The sequence below is a fragment of the Pseudochaenichthys georgianus genome, chromosome 6, assembly GCF_902827115.2.
Source record: "Pseudochaenichthys georgianus chromosome 6, fPseGeo1.2, whole genome shotgun sequence".
Classification (NCBI taxonomy): domain Eukaryota; kingdom Metazoa; phylum Chordata; class Actinopteri; order Perciformes; family Channichthyidae; genus Pseudochaenichthys; species Pseudochaenichthys georgianus.
The window spans coordinates 7,072,795-7,088,250 of record NC_047508.1 but is presented as its reverse complement, the minus strand read 5'-3'; the positions used below and the strand labels follow the sequence as shown (position 1 = coordinate 7,088,250).

Sequence of the window (15,456 nt, the reverse complement as noted above, 5' to 3'; positions counted from 1 at the left end):
TTGCTTGCCGAAAGTGCAGATCTGCTGGCACTAACACACTAACACCCTCTCGCTAGGGACAGAGGTAGCAGATACAGCCAGGTAGCGCTCTGCTAACATGGCAACATAAGGATATTTGGCGTTTGTAATAGCTTTGGCTCGGTCTGAAGTTTTTGTGAGTGGTGGAGGCTTAAATGCTAGCGGGAGTTGGGTTTGCACTTCAGTCTTTTTTCTTTTGGTACCGGTGATATTCACGTTCGGGTGATGCCTTTTCAAATGAGTGTGCAAGTTTGATGTATTGCCAGCCGCGTAACCAATGTTAGTTGAACAATGCCGACAAACAGCTTTGGTTCGGTCCACCTGTCTTTGTCCGTCATCCTTGTACGTAACTGCGAAACCAAAATGTTCCCAAACCGGAGACTTCAATGATGCTGGAGGATTTTCGAGCTCAACGCCAACTGGCGCCAACATTTATGTTTGCTAGGTTTTTTCCTTGCCGAATCTAAATCCACCAGAAGACAGCCAAAACCAGGTAAGCATTTTTTTAAGATATCAATTTTTCTTTCTCATTGGTATGTCTGTTTGATCCCCTTTTAATAGCACAGCAGATGCAGGGAGCTAAATACATTTACTATTCAATCTTCAGGATATATAGACAGTTATTATTAAGATATTCTTTAATGTACTGTTAAATTAACGATGTAGGTATATAGAGGTTCCTTACATTTAGATTGCAGACTACACCCCTTTAGATCAGTTAATCAATGTGCAGACTTCATTAGGCTACTTTTCAGACTTTAAAGTGCTGTGCTTCTCTGGCCAACACACTCTCACTCCCTAAACCTCCAGGAGCGACGCTTGGTCAGGGTCCCGTGGCGTGCAGTTGGGACGCGCCGAGGCTCCTTCAGCTTCATAAACGGACGCAAAGAGCTTTCAACTGATTGCAATGTATTCCCACCGGTGGCGGTATTTGACGCTCATGGAAGCATCCATTTATGTCGGTGGCTGTTAAAGGCAATGTGAGCGTCCATTCCCATTGGATAACGGAGAATTGTACACCCGGAAGTAAGTATTCTCCTTTCTGTCGATTGATTTGACAGTGATATCTCCACTACTCATCAACTCAAAAACACCATATTATATATTCACTCATTCTGATTATTGGAATGAAAAAGGAACATTTTAAATGAACTTCAGGTTCATGCTACATTGAAAGGTGGAATTGACTACACATCTTCAGAAACATAATTTGCTTCAGATATAACTCATGGCAATATTGTAACCATTAAGAAAAGCCAACTGCATTAAACACCGAGTTAACAAACACTAGGTAAAGTATTTTTCCTTCAGTAATGAAGATGTAATTCCAATGACACACCTGGGGCCGCCGTTTAGTCTGTTACGCTGAGCCATGCATTGTCTGGAACATAAAAGGGACGAAGAAGACAAAGTGAAGTGACGTACTTCCGGTTCAACATGAAAACATTCCCAGTTAAACATGCAAAAACAAATCGATAAATAAAAAGATAAATTACTGGCATGTAATTTACGTTAGAATAAATAGAATTGTTTTGAATGATAGATGAGAGTCAAATCTATGTCACTTTACAGCCCCGCCCACTTTTGGGGAAACCAACGCTGTCATTTCAACGGCGATCAAGCCTGAAGCCACAGAGCTCTTCTGTGACTGTCCTTTCTTCTTAGAGGATGTACAGAAACACGTAACTCTGGATTTGTTTTAATGTTTGAGTTGCAATATACGACACAGCAGCTTTTTGGCATATTCAAACTATTATTTTCTGCCTCGCTCATGAGAGTAACAGCTGGCGAAATTACAACCTCGCCTACTGATTTAAAATGTGTGCTCTAAAATGATATTTATAAATGACTATTATCATTATTATAAGCAAGACAATAAATGACAAAGATATGTAGAAAATAAACGTATTTGAGATACGTTCATAGGCAAGGGAAGGCAAGTTTATTTATATAGCACTTTTCAACACAAGGCAATTCAAAATTAAAAGAAAAGCTAATACAATAAACATTAAAAGAAAAAATACGGATAAAAGTTACAGTGCAGTCTAAGATATGAATAGTTCAATTAAAAGCAGCGACAAAAAGTTGCAGCGGACCTGTAGGTTTCTGGGAGTTTGTTCCAGATATTTGGTGCATAATAACTGAACTCTGCTTTACCATGTTTAGTTCTGACTCTGGGGACAGAAAGCTGAAGATATTCATAAGAAACGTAACGTGGGAGAAAATGTGTTTCTAGAAGATATGTAGAAATAAACATATTTGAGATACGTTCATAACGAACGTAACGTGGGAGAAAATACGTTTCTAGCTAAACGTAATTGAGAATGTTATGTGGGAACGTACTTTTTAGGAGACAGGGTTGAGCAGTCAAACATGGTGGTGGAAATATTACATTCTCTAGGAGTGACTTTGCCATTGGATTACTGAAAAAGTAGACAGTAAAAGTAGTTCATATTATTTGTGCAAGTAGTCTAAGAAGTATTAAGTACAAACATGGCAGTTTCATAAACTACTTATGGAAGAAATGTTTTTTAGACCACATCAAAGTTAGACGAAAATGCTCAATCTTTTTTCTCTGGAGGGGACTTTGAAACTCAAATTACTGAAAAAGTACACAGTAAAAGTAGTTCATATTATTTTTGCAAGTAGTCTAAGAAGTACTAAGTACAAACATGGCAGTTTCATAAACTACTTATGGAAGAAATGTTTTTTTGACCACATTAAAGTTGTAGCAGTAGGTGTGTGTGGTAGGCTACAGTGTGTAGGTGTGTGTGTGGTACAGTGTGCAGGTGTGTGTTGTACAGTGCGTAGATGCGGTGACAGACGGGTCTCAGTTGGTTTGGTGTCCTTTGCTTACTTATAATACTTGTACAACTTTTGGCCCGTAATTTCAATTCCCCATTTCAGCGACCAGAGAGAGGGGTGGGGGGGGGGGGGTATATCCAGTCTCTGATTGTGTTACGTTATTATGAGAGTGCTCTCATACTTGTTTGATTCTGAAATTGTATATATTTATATAAATATATGTGTGTGTATATGTCTGCATCTGTAGCCTGTTATTGTCTCCTCACACCGCACAGTGAATGAATCAAAGTAAATATGTAAGTCGTCATGAACACATCTATCCATCAGACAGAGGGCTGCTGTGCCTCCTGTCATCATTAATGGACGTCTCTTTAAAATGACCGCTCAGAGGAGAGGAGTTCTCATTTCTCTAACCGCCTGCTGCTTCCACTCCTCTCTCCTCGGTTCCCCTCCTCAGGCCTTCGCTCGCATCTCCTGTGGGCGGCACCAAGGCTGCAGTCGGATAGTTTAAAAATCAGCTCCTAAGTTCTAACCCTATCCCCTATTCCTTGACCTCTGAGTGAAACGTCACGGGGTTAAGGGATAGTGGATAGGAGAATTCAAAAGGACTTAGGAGAAGAGACTGCGGTACTTTAGAGAATCCGAATGCACTTTCACTATCCGACGTGTTTATGATGCGCCAGCGGACGTCATTTTCTGCGTCTGCTGCTGTGGGGAAACTATGGAAACCACAGTTTTCTATACAGCGGACTACAACATGGATGTTTAATAAGAAGGAGGGACTACTGTGAACTCATCTAGAGACTCTGCACCGTGCTCTGATGCTGCTGCTTTGCTTTATGAACGTGGACAACAGAGAAACATATTCTTCATGACCAAAGTTGGAATTGAAATAAAAAAGGAAAGTGAAACTTATGCTCGTCACCCTCTCCCTCCGGTCCACATTAATACAAATAATCCCAATACGACGTATGATTGTATGAACTAAAGATCTAAAAATCAATACAGATGTATTTATTATAAACGTTAGTCCTTAACATCTATCACTGTGTATATCACCATTCAAGCATCTTTTAAAAGTTGAACAAACCCCACACAGCTCAGTAAAGACTGAAATGTTGACTTTATTTGATCATTTCAGTGAAAACTAACGTTCATATTTCTCTTTTTGAGTATAATACTGATGAACGTTCAAAACAAAGCACTTTGGCAACTTACCACCTATGTTTTAAAATGCTTAATAAGCACCGTAACTCTCATGATATCATTTCTCGGTCATAATCGGTTGTTTCCGTGAACGGCCGACTGTTGAGTGACGGCAAATGCTGCGGCTGCAAGGCATTGTGGGGCAGCATTTTCGCTTCTCCTGTCGGTTAGGGAGGTCCAGTGGTTCCTAAGCTAAAGGAGGTTATAAAGGAAGTTTGAAACCTCCTTTCCTATCATTCTCATCATTCTAGAGAATTGGAACGGCACTTATCATGGCTGCCACTGAGGGACTTCCGGGTCATTTCACTCCTTTAGGAAGGTTCCTAAGCTAAATGGACTATTCGACTTCAGCCCAAGTCTCGAGGAGAGGAGTCGAGGATAGGAGTTGAGGAGGGGAAATTTGAGTATTGAGAAACCTCTAGTCTAGAGAGTCCAAAATGGGAACTGCTTCATTGCTCATTAACTTCCGGTAAAAGTTCCTTCAAAATAAGAGTCCCGATCTTATTACTATCAAAATAAAAGTGCAAAACGATAACTTTACCCATAAAGGCAATGTAGAGGAGCTACACATTTCAACAAATATATCCACTAAGATTAATACATGAAGACTTGTGACTCGGACTTGACTTGGACTCTTCTTGGGTGACTCAGACTTGGACTCGAACACAGGTGACTCGGACTCGACTCGGACACTCCTTGGGTGAATCGGACTTGGACTCGACTCCGACTCTCCCTAGGTGACTCGGACTCGAAAAGTGGGGACTCGAAAGTGACTTGGACTCGTGAATTGGTGACTTGACTACAACACTGATGTGGACCCACGGCACTATCAGAAAGTTGCTATCAGAAACAATGCGCAACGTGTTTTGGACGTAATATGGTCTTTATTTACATTAGAAAGCATTGCTAACACTCAGAGCTAACCTGTACTGGAGAGAGTATGTTTAAAAAAACAGGAAAGAAAAAAAGGAATTCACCTCGTGGTAAACCTGCAAGAGAAGCAGTTGAGCTCCATACTGTTTCAGAAATAATCCTTGATCTGGTTTTGAACATGATATGGCATTTAATCACGGCAGCATTTAGCTGAGTATCTCGTAGAATTCTGAGCAGACACAAGCTCCTTTTTTTTAAGCTAAGGACCCCGAACCTGCAGTTCTCTAACAGGGCTGAAATAGAGGGATATGAGAGATGTCTAAAATGCATGATTTGTTTGGTATTTTGAGCAAAACACATCATAGACATGTTTTTAATATATTTGTATATATCTGAGACCCATAATATATGCCTAAAAATAGCAATACCGTGGTTGGTTTGTTGCTAATGCCGTACAACCCACACATGACGTCAAAGATGAATTTAACGTCAAGTATGAACCCAAAACCTAACCCACCCATTGTTTAAGCGGCTTCACATACTTGGATCAGGAGGGAAAGGGGACCTTTAAGTAAGACAATCTCTTACTTTTGTTGAACAAGGCGTCTTTGAAGGAACGACAAAGATGATCAAAGATGAAGAAATGTTTAATGAGTCAATCATACATGAAGCCACCTTAGAAGTTCACCACATCTCAGCTTTTTAAAAAGACATTGTACAAGTTGTCAAATTATTAATACATAGTTATAAATGATAGCATGGAGACAGATACACGTACACAACACATTCCCCAGAGAGAGAGCATAAGAGAAGACACTGAATTATTATTGAGTAATGATGGCTTAAATACTTTATATTGGAAACATGATGCAGGAGAACGCTTTAGGAAAGGGGAAGACTACATGAGCATGTCAGAATGAATAATAGCATGGAAAAACTGAGGAAATGAAAAATGCTTCTGGTACAAATAAATTAAAAATAATTATTTGTCTTACGCCAATGCCATTAGAAGTAATGAATTATATAAGTGAGACTCTCAATGGAAGCTTAAAGCTGTGATCGTACAGGACACAATAGCAGCGTGATGAGTCGGTATATTTGAGAGTTTGAGGTGTTTTAAATACCGGTTTTGTCCTCCAGGAAGCTCACATGTACTAGAGCAGCATGCTAATAGGGATTTTAAAAGGGGTCCAGAAGGTTTATGTAAACAGGAGAACTCAGAAACTGAATTGGGTATTACTAGACGCTCTTGGCCCTCATGTTATTCCTCAAGAGTCCTGAAGGCTAGTAGGCTAAACCTCCCACAACAAGACCACCGGGTCTCACAAAGACTGCACCCTTAAAACGTACTGGCAATTCCTAGATTTCCATATACAATATTTCTGCCCCTCCTTTTTGGTCAAAGGAAGAATTTCACAGCAGATTATCCCTACCCCCAGAAAGAATGTTGATATTGATCGGACCTGAATTCCTTTCAATACCAACATTTTGTAACTTTCAGTGGCTGGGTCTTTGAATTGATTATCTGTTCATCGCAACTTTTATGTGCTAAAAGTTTCACCTTAACACACCTGTAACACACCAAACAATTCGGGGTTCGAAACAACCACAAACCCCAGAAGATCGGGTGTGCTACCTGTCCATCTACCACCCCTCTCTCAACACCATGACTTTTTCAATTCACTACGAGAGGCAGGCTACTTCTTACATTGGCCTTGGGTGTTGAATCTAAATGGTGGACTGCTAAAAAGATGGAACACCTAGAATGTTCCATGGTTAAAAGCTACAGAGAACTGGCTCCACACACACCCCACATTGGTCAGATTAATTAATGGATTGATGACACAATATCATTGGTTGGCACTAGATTACGTGAGCAGAAGTCATTTTGTTTTATACAACAAAAAGGACGATTGGCCTTGGATATAAAGATACAAAAATTATGCACAATATGACAGGGGATTGTGATGTAAAAGTGTTTAAAAGGCATTTTTCATTTAATCTACTTTAAACATAGTAACAAAGTTAACCCTAACTCTAGCAAGTTATGTTTTCCAACCCAGAGCTTTTTCAGGTGTTGCTATGCCAAAGGAGAACTCTGTATATTACTACTGATTTCTAATGTAGCACTACCAGAGTATTCTTTCACCAGCAGTACTAACATAACAAATTCATTTGGCAAAGAAAATACAAATGGTGTCATCGTTGCCACTGTAGGATTTTTTCAAAATCAGTTTTGCTGATAAAGTAAAGCAAATTGTTGCGTTGTTTGCGAGCGCTTTTTGATGGCAAAGTCAAATACAGTATAACAATTGCTGGGTGTATTTGGTTACAAGCGACCCTAGGGTAATGAGCACACACTGTGGGGCGACTGTGGCTGCGAGGGAGTGCGGTCGTCTTTCCACCAGAAGGTTGTAGGTTCGATCCCATGCAGTCAACATGTCAATGTATCCTTGGCCAAGATACTTAACCCTGAGTTGCTCCCGATGGCCAACGCTGTGTGAATGTGTATGCATGTTAGTTCCTAGAGTAACATACACTGCTCTGTATGAATGGGTGTACGACATGTAGTATGTGAAGCGCTTTGAGGGGTCTTAAAGACTGGATAAAGCGCTATATAAGTACAGTCCATTTACACTGAACTCCCATTATGCAAAGACCTCCGTACGACACACAGTCCAAAGACCTTTTCTGCTCATATAGAAAGTGGTTCACATTAGCTTGTAAACCAAGCACGTTCTAATAAAGCTGCTCCCCCCATGGCAACTAGTAAACCTGGTAAAGCCTTACTTCCTGGAGGACATCTAGAGAAATAATATCACAGTAAGCACTAAATGCAATGAATGCCGCCAATCCACAACCAATTTTAAATTGTCTTATTTTCCAACAGACATTTTCAGTTGTGTGAAGACAAGGAATCTGTTAGCTGCTGCACATAGGACGAAGAGCTACTGCAGCGGAAGTTTCCTGTCGCTCCTTAAGTTCCATCTTCATAATATTCATGCTTGTGAGAAATAGACATGGTAACAGTTCAACCCAAAAATAACCACTTTAAATAACACAAGAAATGGTATCATACAGTAGTTATTGAAAGGGTTTAAAAAGATATGCCCGAAAAGTTTTCACTGATGTTTCAAACAATCTGTAAGATAACTTTGGCTCTATTTCGTCCTGACATTGTGGTTGTAATGTTTTACATAAATGTGTAACTTAATACTTACAACGCAAGTCGGCACATATATGCATTGGAATCAGACTTAACCAAAACATCTTCCCAGACAGCACAGGTGTATGCATCTGCTCAATCGTGGTACATTTATATGACATGCACAGATTTCCGCACTTCCTGGTGAGCTTCCGGGGCACTCCCAGTTACCAAGATAATGCCAAGTGTATCCAAAGTTCAATTATTTTAACACAAAGGTCCCTTTGAGAAACTATTTCTGAGACGACATTGGTTACATGATTATCAAACAACAGTTCACAGAATAGTATGAGTGGCTTACTTATAGATATCCGACAGCTACAGTATCAGACCATCAAACCTTTCTTAGTGATGTTCCCGCTGTGGCCTTGGGACGCGTTCTTTACCTTTACACAGGTGCCACCTTAATACAGGTATGGCTTAGTGTAGGACACACATTGAGCAGTCATGTTGCTGTTGTTCCGACTCATCCACAGTTAAGTGTGTCAAGCTAATAGACAGCATTGGCTTTTGATTGTGGGTAGGTGTCATTGAGAAACAGTTGTTACTAATGGTTATGGGCTATGATCAAATGCCCTTTGACAGAATATCAAACCTGTATAGAATGTTTAGCTAATGACCTCCTGCCCTGATTGGTCATTCCTGCTGAGATTGGACCAATGGCATAGGTCGCAAATGGGTGTATATTAAATCATAATGTTTCCTAATCACCTGCATGGAAAAATGTAATGAGCATGTTAGGACGTAGACGGATATATGCACGCTCAGTTGAGTGAGTGAGGCTAACTATATACAGTATATTAGAAGTATCTGGCAAAACGGCAAACACCACCGTGTTTATTAAAGCATCTCAGAGTGCTTTTCTGATCATAATTAATGGCAAACCAGGTAGCCAAACTGTATTAGATCAAACATTCAGTATAACATAAACAATGTACAGTGTAATATAATGGAAAAGGGATCCCAAAGTGGCCGAAATATAAGCCAAATATTGAGTTCTGGTAGAAAATTGTGGGGGAGCTTGACTACTTTTCCATGGTTCCATATCCTAAATAGGCAACACACTGTTCACTGTTCCTTTAAAAACATGAACCTAGAACAATACTTGCACTCTGAGCAGGATAATAAAACAATGGCCCATAACTGCATATCTTTCCTCATCTACTGCCCTGATAAATACATGAGAAAACAAATTCAATGAACAGAGATGATTTAAATGTCTTATTAAAATGCTGAAAAGACATTGCATGACTACATAAAGTAAATAATACCAGTAATTACAACTAGAAGGAAAGATTATCAAAATAACTATTGGCTTTCACTGAACCATATAACAACACATCGAGAAGCTTAAAATAATCGAACTGGAGAAATTAAATAAGTTAACATATCTTAAGACAGAGATTCACAATATATACATTCTGTTAAAAAAGATGTTGTTCGTTGACTGGTAGCTCCGTTGTTACCGTTCAGTTGTGGCTTCCTGTTGCCAAACAGCTCACTGACGTCAGAGGGGATCCAGGTATGTAGCACTACACAAAAAGGCTTCTTTTGAGTAATCCTGGAAAACCTAATCCCAGCCAAGTGCTTGTCTTTCAGTGGTGATCAGTTCTTTCCTACCCGGTGGCAGAATATTCCAATGGCTTTGGAGCATGGCAGAGGTCCACTCTTTGATTTGAGATAAAAAAAAATAAAAAAAATATATAGAATATGAATTATTTTAAAAACAGAAAACGTAACTTCGCCTCCAACATTCTTGTAAAGCTGGTACAAAAAGTTTGCTTTTGTTCATGTTTGCTTATTCCCCATGGGTTACATTTTTTCTTCATATTTTCATAATTTTATTCTGTTTTTGAATTTTTTAGTTTTGCAATACATCGACTGCTGAAAGTTTGTAAGAAAAACGAAGAAGGTTTACAGCTAGTGAACAATTTTTAAGCAGGTAAACAAAATGTAAAAGTGCTCTTTTTTTTTTTAAAGACTAATATTTTTAAGTTCCAAGTGTTTAGAAAGAAGTAGGAGGCACTTAGGTCCATCTCTATGGCGACAGACGGTCACTCAGGCCACACCTCCAGGCTCAGGATTGGAAGGTCCGGTCAGGCTGGTCCAGAAGTGAACCGCTCAGTGGGGTAACAGAAGTCCAGTACTAGAAGGTGTATCTATGAAGGCTTTGGAGATGAAACATTGAAGCATGCTGAAATGGACTGCCACTTCAAAACACAGTAGCTGCTGTTTGACTTATGCGTTCTGTCCGTTCTTGTTAACCCACTTGTTCAATGTTCCAATGAACAGTGTTGAACCTTACCCAAAAGTAGTTCTTAACAGATTTACCGAGAAGACATTTTTAGCAGATCCGTCTGTGGAGAATCATGAAGATCTTCGGGAATGTTTACCATACAAAACGTTCCAGTTCTACGTGAAGGACATTAGGTCTGATCTGGCCAGCAACAATGGCAAGACCAAGGCATGTACAATTTTCAAGGCAAATAGACGAGCCTGGGAACGATGTCCTAGAACACACAAGTATCTTATTTCAAAATCGCTAAAACATTTCTTTAGATTACTGTATACAGGTTCTCCCTCTGAACTTCTTCTATCCTACACAGAAGAAGTTGAAGGTGATTTCCTGTTTGAGGACCAGGCAAAAGGACAAGCCAAATAAGAATTACCAATCAAGATTGCTCTAATGTAGGGTTGTTGAAACCAAGCTAGTTGAGCCAAACCGACCCTTATCTGACGTACTAAGGGACACTAAAAAGTGTTTAGGGAAAGCTCAATACAATCTAGGTCTAGTTTCAGCCAGATTCTACCAGGCTTCATCAAGGTAGAACAGAAGCTGCACTGATTTAGACGGGCTGAAATGAAGATGTAAAGGACAGGAAATAATGGTACCTAAAAAGGATAATAAATCAAACTCTAGCAGACCAGTACAATCAGGTTATTCCAGTTCAGTCCGGTGTGATGCAATCCAATCTTCATAGTCCATTCTTTGAACATGAGTTTGTTCGAAATGGAGCAAGACTGGACCAAACAAGCCCCGACCAATTTAGGCAAGGTCAAAGACATTTCATTTGATTATAATTTGATGCAATGCAATGTAATCCGGTTAATTCCAATCTAGTTCAACGCAAAGTACTTCACTTTAGTTTGTCCTTTCCAATCCTTATCTGTCAGGCAGTTGGATGTTAGGAACAGTCAGTTCCTAAATCCCAAATCACGTTTCCATCACATACTGCTGTGAGTCCAGTCCAGGCTTCCGCTCCAAGACATTTGTTTTCTTTCCGATCAAGTGTACTCATTTCTATTGGAATACATCCAGCTACTTTCCCCTCATAATCGATTCCTATCCCAGTATGTCCAGATAGACCGGTGCGGATTTCATCATAGTAAACAGCATTTTCTGAATGTCTTTAATATTGTGGCGCTGTTGGGGCTCTCTTTGCCAGCAACCCAACATCATGTCGTAGATTTCCTTGGGACAGACCCTGGGGCGCTCCAGTACCCTCCCCTGAGTTATGCACTCGATCACCTGGGAGGACAGAGAAAACAGTGTTAAGTGTGGTGAAAAGTCCACACTTAAACAAGACATAACGTATGTTCTTATTCACTAAAGTGCTGGTTATAAAATAATGCATCACACATAAAGAGTAACACACACAATCTGTCACGGTTACGGGTCATTTGACAGGCAGCAATTGTAGCTCACACTGAACATGTCAAACGCTTACCAGCGACTGCTTTTTATTTAAGTGTTAAAACGTTTTGATGCAGGTAGATAAGTGTAGCATATTCTGAAATACTGACATCCAGTGTTGTATAAAAACACAATATTTGTGTCTGTTAAGATGGTCACTGTGAATTCACAAGTGTGAGCCAAGACGAGAGACTTGTGGTAGGAGTCGGGTTGGTGAGAAGAGGAATCCAATATTGCAACATTTCAGAGAAGTGTAAATAAACATAACATAAATAAATAAACATAAATAACTTAAGATACTCAGGATATCTCAATAGAGGAAATAGGAGCATCTACATTTGGAATTATCCATCTAATATAATAGGAAAGACAGCATGCCTGTTGGAATCCTGGCTGAGAAGATTCACCCGTTTATGGATAGTGTGTTCTTGTCCTATTAGGAGCTTATTAAACATTTTTTACCAAAAGAGAAAATATTTTGGAGTTATATTCAGTTAAAAATCTGTATTGAAACCATAGGCTTCAAACCAGACCTCGGGAACTATCCTAAAACTATTTTGGGGTTGCCTAGATCTTCTTACTCCTAAAACGTACTACACGTCGTCAGACCTACGATACAGTCAAAGATGCTCGGTGTGGGAAGTAGTGATGGGCATTCCGGCTCTTTTTAGTGAGCCGGATCATTTGGCTCGGCTCACCAAGAAGAGCCGGCTCTTTCGGCTCCCAAACGGCTCTTCAGTTTACCACATATATCTTTTATAATCAAATGTAGCCCTGTTTTGACAAATTATGTATATGTGTACACATATATCACTTAAATTGTTCAATACATCCTTTGTACTGAAGTATTCAAAAGTAAAAATTACATGTTTAATAGAAATGATTTGCTGTGGCCAAATGTTTTCATTGCATTTACAGAACTCTCTGATACCACCCAGTGAATGCACTGCCTTGCTTGTAGAACCACGCTACACAAAGAAGATAGCAACACCTATACAAACTTAAGCATAGACATTTAAAAAAAGGGGCTACTGTATCGACATTTTAAAATGGTATTTAAAGAAAAGGCCCTAACAAAACAGCAGGGCTCTATTTCAGTATTAACTAAAGAAGAAAAGACAGCAACAGCTGACATCAAATCCTTGCTGAGCCTAAAGATAATCATAAATAAATAACATAGTGAAAATAAATATATTGCAATGCTCAAAACAGCAGCATCCAACAGTCTCTAATCCTTGGATATTACATGTCACTGCATGCATGCACGGAGCACCCGTAGCGCGGAGATCATGATATCATTCTGTCTTGTATTACTTAACAAAAAAAAAAAAACGAGCTTAAAAGAGCCGGCTCTTGGAACGTTCGTTCGCGACACATCACTAGTGGGAAGTATTCAAAAACAGCCGTAACATTGAGATAGATGCGTGAAAAGACATAAGAACAAATAAAGATAATTTTAGATGTCCAAGGTATAGTCAGACATTAAAAGATCAATCTTCATAGGCAATTTTATACACCGGTAACAGATAATAAAATTGTCTCGAAGGCATGATGCAGAAAACACGATGAGTGATGGCAGCTGGTTGTCTGTATGATTCCCATGAAACCTTGACTCATGAATCAAATAGAGGAAGCCACAGTGCCCACTGCGATCAACGCGAGGAAACCTGTAGAGCATCTTCAGCTGCTACCAAAACACCCTTGGACTGGGACGGTACGGATCTATCGTTTTACCAACTCAATTCAGATTTAACCAAGCCCACTCCTGCATTACTGTAGCGTTACTGCGTCATTGACGTGTAAACAGAACATTTCTATCGCCATAGTAACAGCGCTGAAGTTATATCACGTCTACTGTAGCTTGGGAAAAACGATAAGTGCTGTTTATCAGTCAGTGCAAGTGAAACATTTCTAAAATTAACCATAATCAACGGTTGCTTAACAGCTCTAAAAATATATTGTTGTTGCTGTTGCACTGAAATGCATCCATTTTTTAAATTACAAATGATTGTTATCATTATCTCAATGACGAAAAATGACGTTGAATGCTGTGAACTCACAGTATTGCTGCTTGGACCTTTAATATTCCGTGAGACTAGCTCAGACATATCTGTTGCTCCCTGCAGTCTAAGAGGGTCTATTCATGTTTTCCTTATGCTCAGCACTTTTTGCAAATGCTTCATTTCCTCTTTGTTTTCCTTTGCAATCATTTAAAGTGCCTCACTGTCGCTTTCCACATGACATTGTCTACCCTCAAGGTATTTGACCAGGTAGTGAGAGTAAGAATAGAAATACAACCTATATTGTTTTGCGTTTCTTCTGTAATACAAATTGAAATACATTATGATCTCCCCCGATGCTTGGAAAACAGACTTTTAGACAAGAAATACATGATTTACTGCTATCTATAAAGGCCTAAACTGAAATAGTGATTTTTGTTTCTGTTTGTTATATAACTGACACATAGATACTGATTTGAGAAGCCACGAGGTGCATGGATATCAGAACAGGGCCAATGAAGTCTGCAGAGGACTCCTCAAACCAGTAGCCGCGTTCACACCGCAGTACTTCTCCCACGTTAGTTCCGATATAGTTCCGAAATGTTGCGTTCACACCAAAAAGAGCCGGAACAAAAATGTGTTAATCAGAACCTTTTTTACCCCCTGCTAGAGAGCAGGGACCTTCGTGGGAGAAAAAGGTTCCTATGTCTGATTGGCTGGGCGGAATGCAAACCACGCCCTGTAAAACTCCAACGCTGCCATTTTATTATCCTCGCATTAGCATTATTAGCATTAGCCCAGCGCAGAAATGCAGAGAGACTAATTTATGGCAACACAAAAGAAAACATGGGAGCGGTGGAGATGAGGAGGTGTCGGCATTCTGGCGATTTACTCGGAAGGCCCAACTCCGGGGACTTCCGGCCGGGGACTTCGGGCGGCAGTATACGCCGTGAAGTGGTTTGCGGCCTGCCAGTAAACCCAAAGCAGAAGAAGACGAAGTGACGTCAGCGGCTTCATTTGTCTAATCCTCCCTCAGGGACTTATTCCGGTGTGAACGCGATCTGATTAGTTCATGAGAACTAAAGAGTTCTCATGAACTAAGTTCTGATGAACCTTTGTGGGAACAGTACTGCGGTGTGAATTCGCCTAATGTGGTTGTACAATATGGTGTTTGTGTGACTGTTTATCGAAATGATCTCTTTCTGATTTCTGCATTACTCAAACGTCACAATTCTCTTTATGTTTCCCAAGAGCACGAACAGATGAAGTGGATCAGCAGGGATTAAGGCCTGTTCATCAATACACACTCACTCAATACCAACAGCAGCTGCTGAGCTGGATTCCTGTCTGGTCCTACAGAATGGGCCTTCTCACTAAAAGGACAGGACTCTCCCTACACTCACTCACCACTCAACATGTTTCCTTACAAACAAAAAACAGCCTTGTTCTTCAGGTAGTGAGTAATTAAAGAAATGTGAGGTATGAGTAGAATCTCCCAGTATGGTTCTTAAAACACCTTTAGTACTTGGGAGATAACCGACGGTTTAATTGGAATTCGTCTTGACAACTTCATCATTAACTGTCATCTGTCCACCTTCTCATTTTCCTCCATTCATGTACGTTTATTTTAAAGTTGTTGGATTCCTCTTAAATAC

General features: G+C 39.9%; 1 protein-coding gene across 1 annotated transcript in view; it reads right to left on the bottom strand.

The window, feature by feature from the left end:
• Nucleotides 1-5,531: 5,531 nt before the first annotated feature.
• The window catches only part of ntrk3a (neurotrophic tyrosine kinase, receptor, type 3a), a 235,886-nt gene continuing 225,961 nt past the window's right edge, over nt 5,532-15,456 (bottom strand). The window contains exon 18 of the mRNA XM_034085760.2: nt 5,532-11,636. Coding sequence (XP_033941651.1) covers nt 11,451-11,636 — 186 coding nt within the window. The 3' untranslated portion in view covers nt 5,532-11,450. The remainder of the gene's footprint in view (nt 11,637-15,456) is intronic.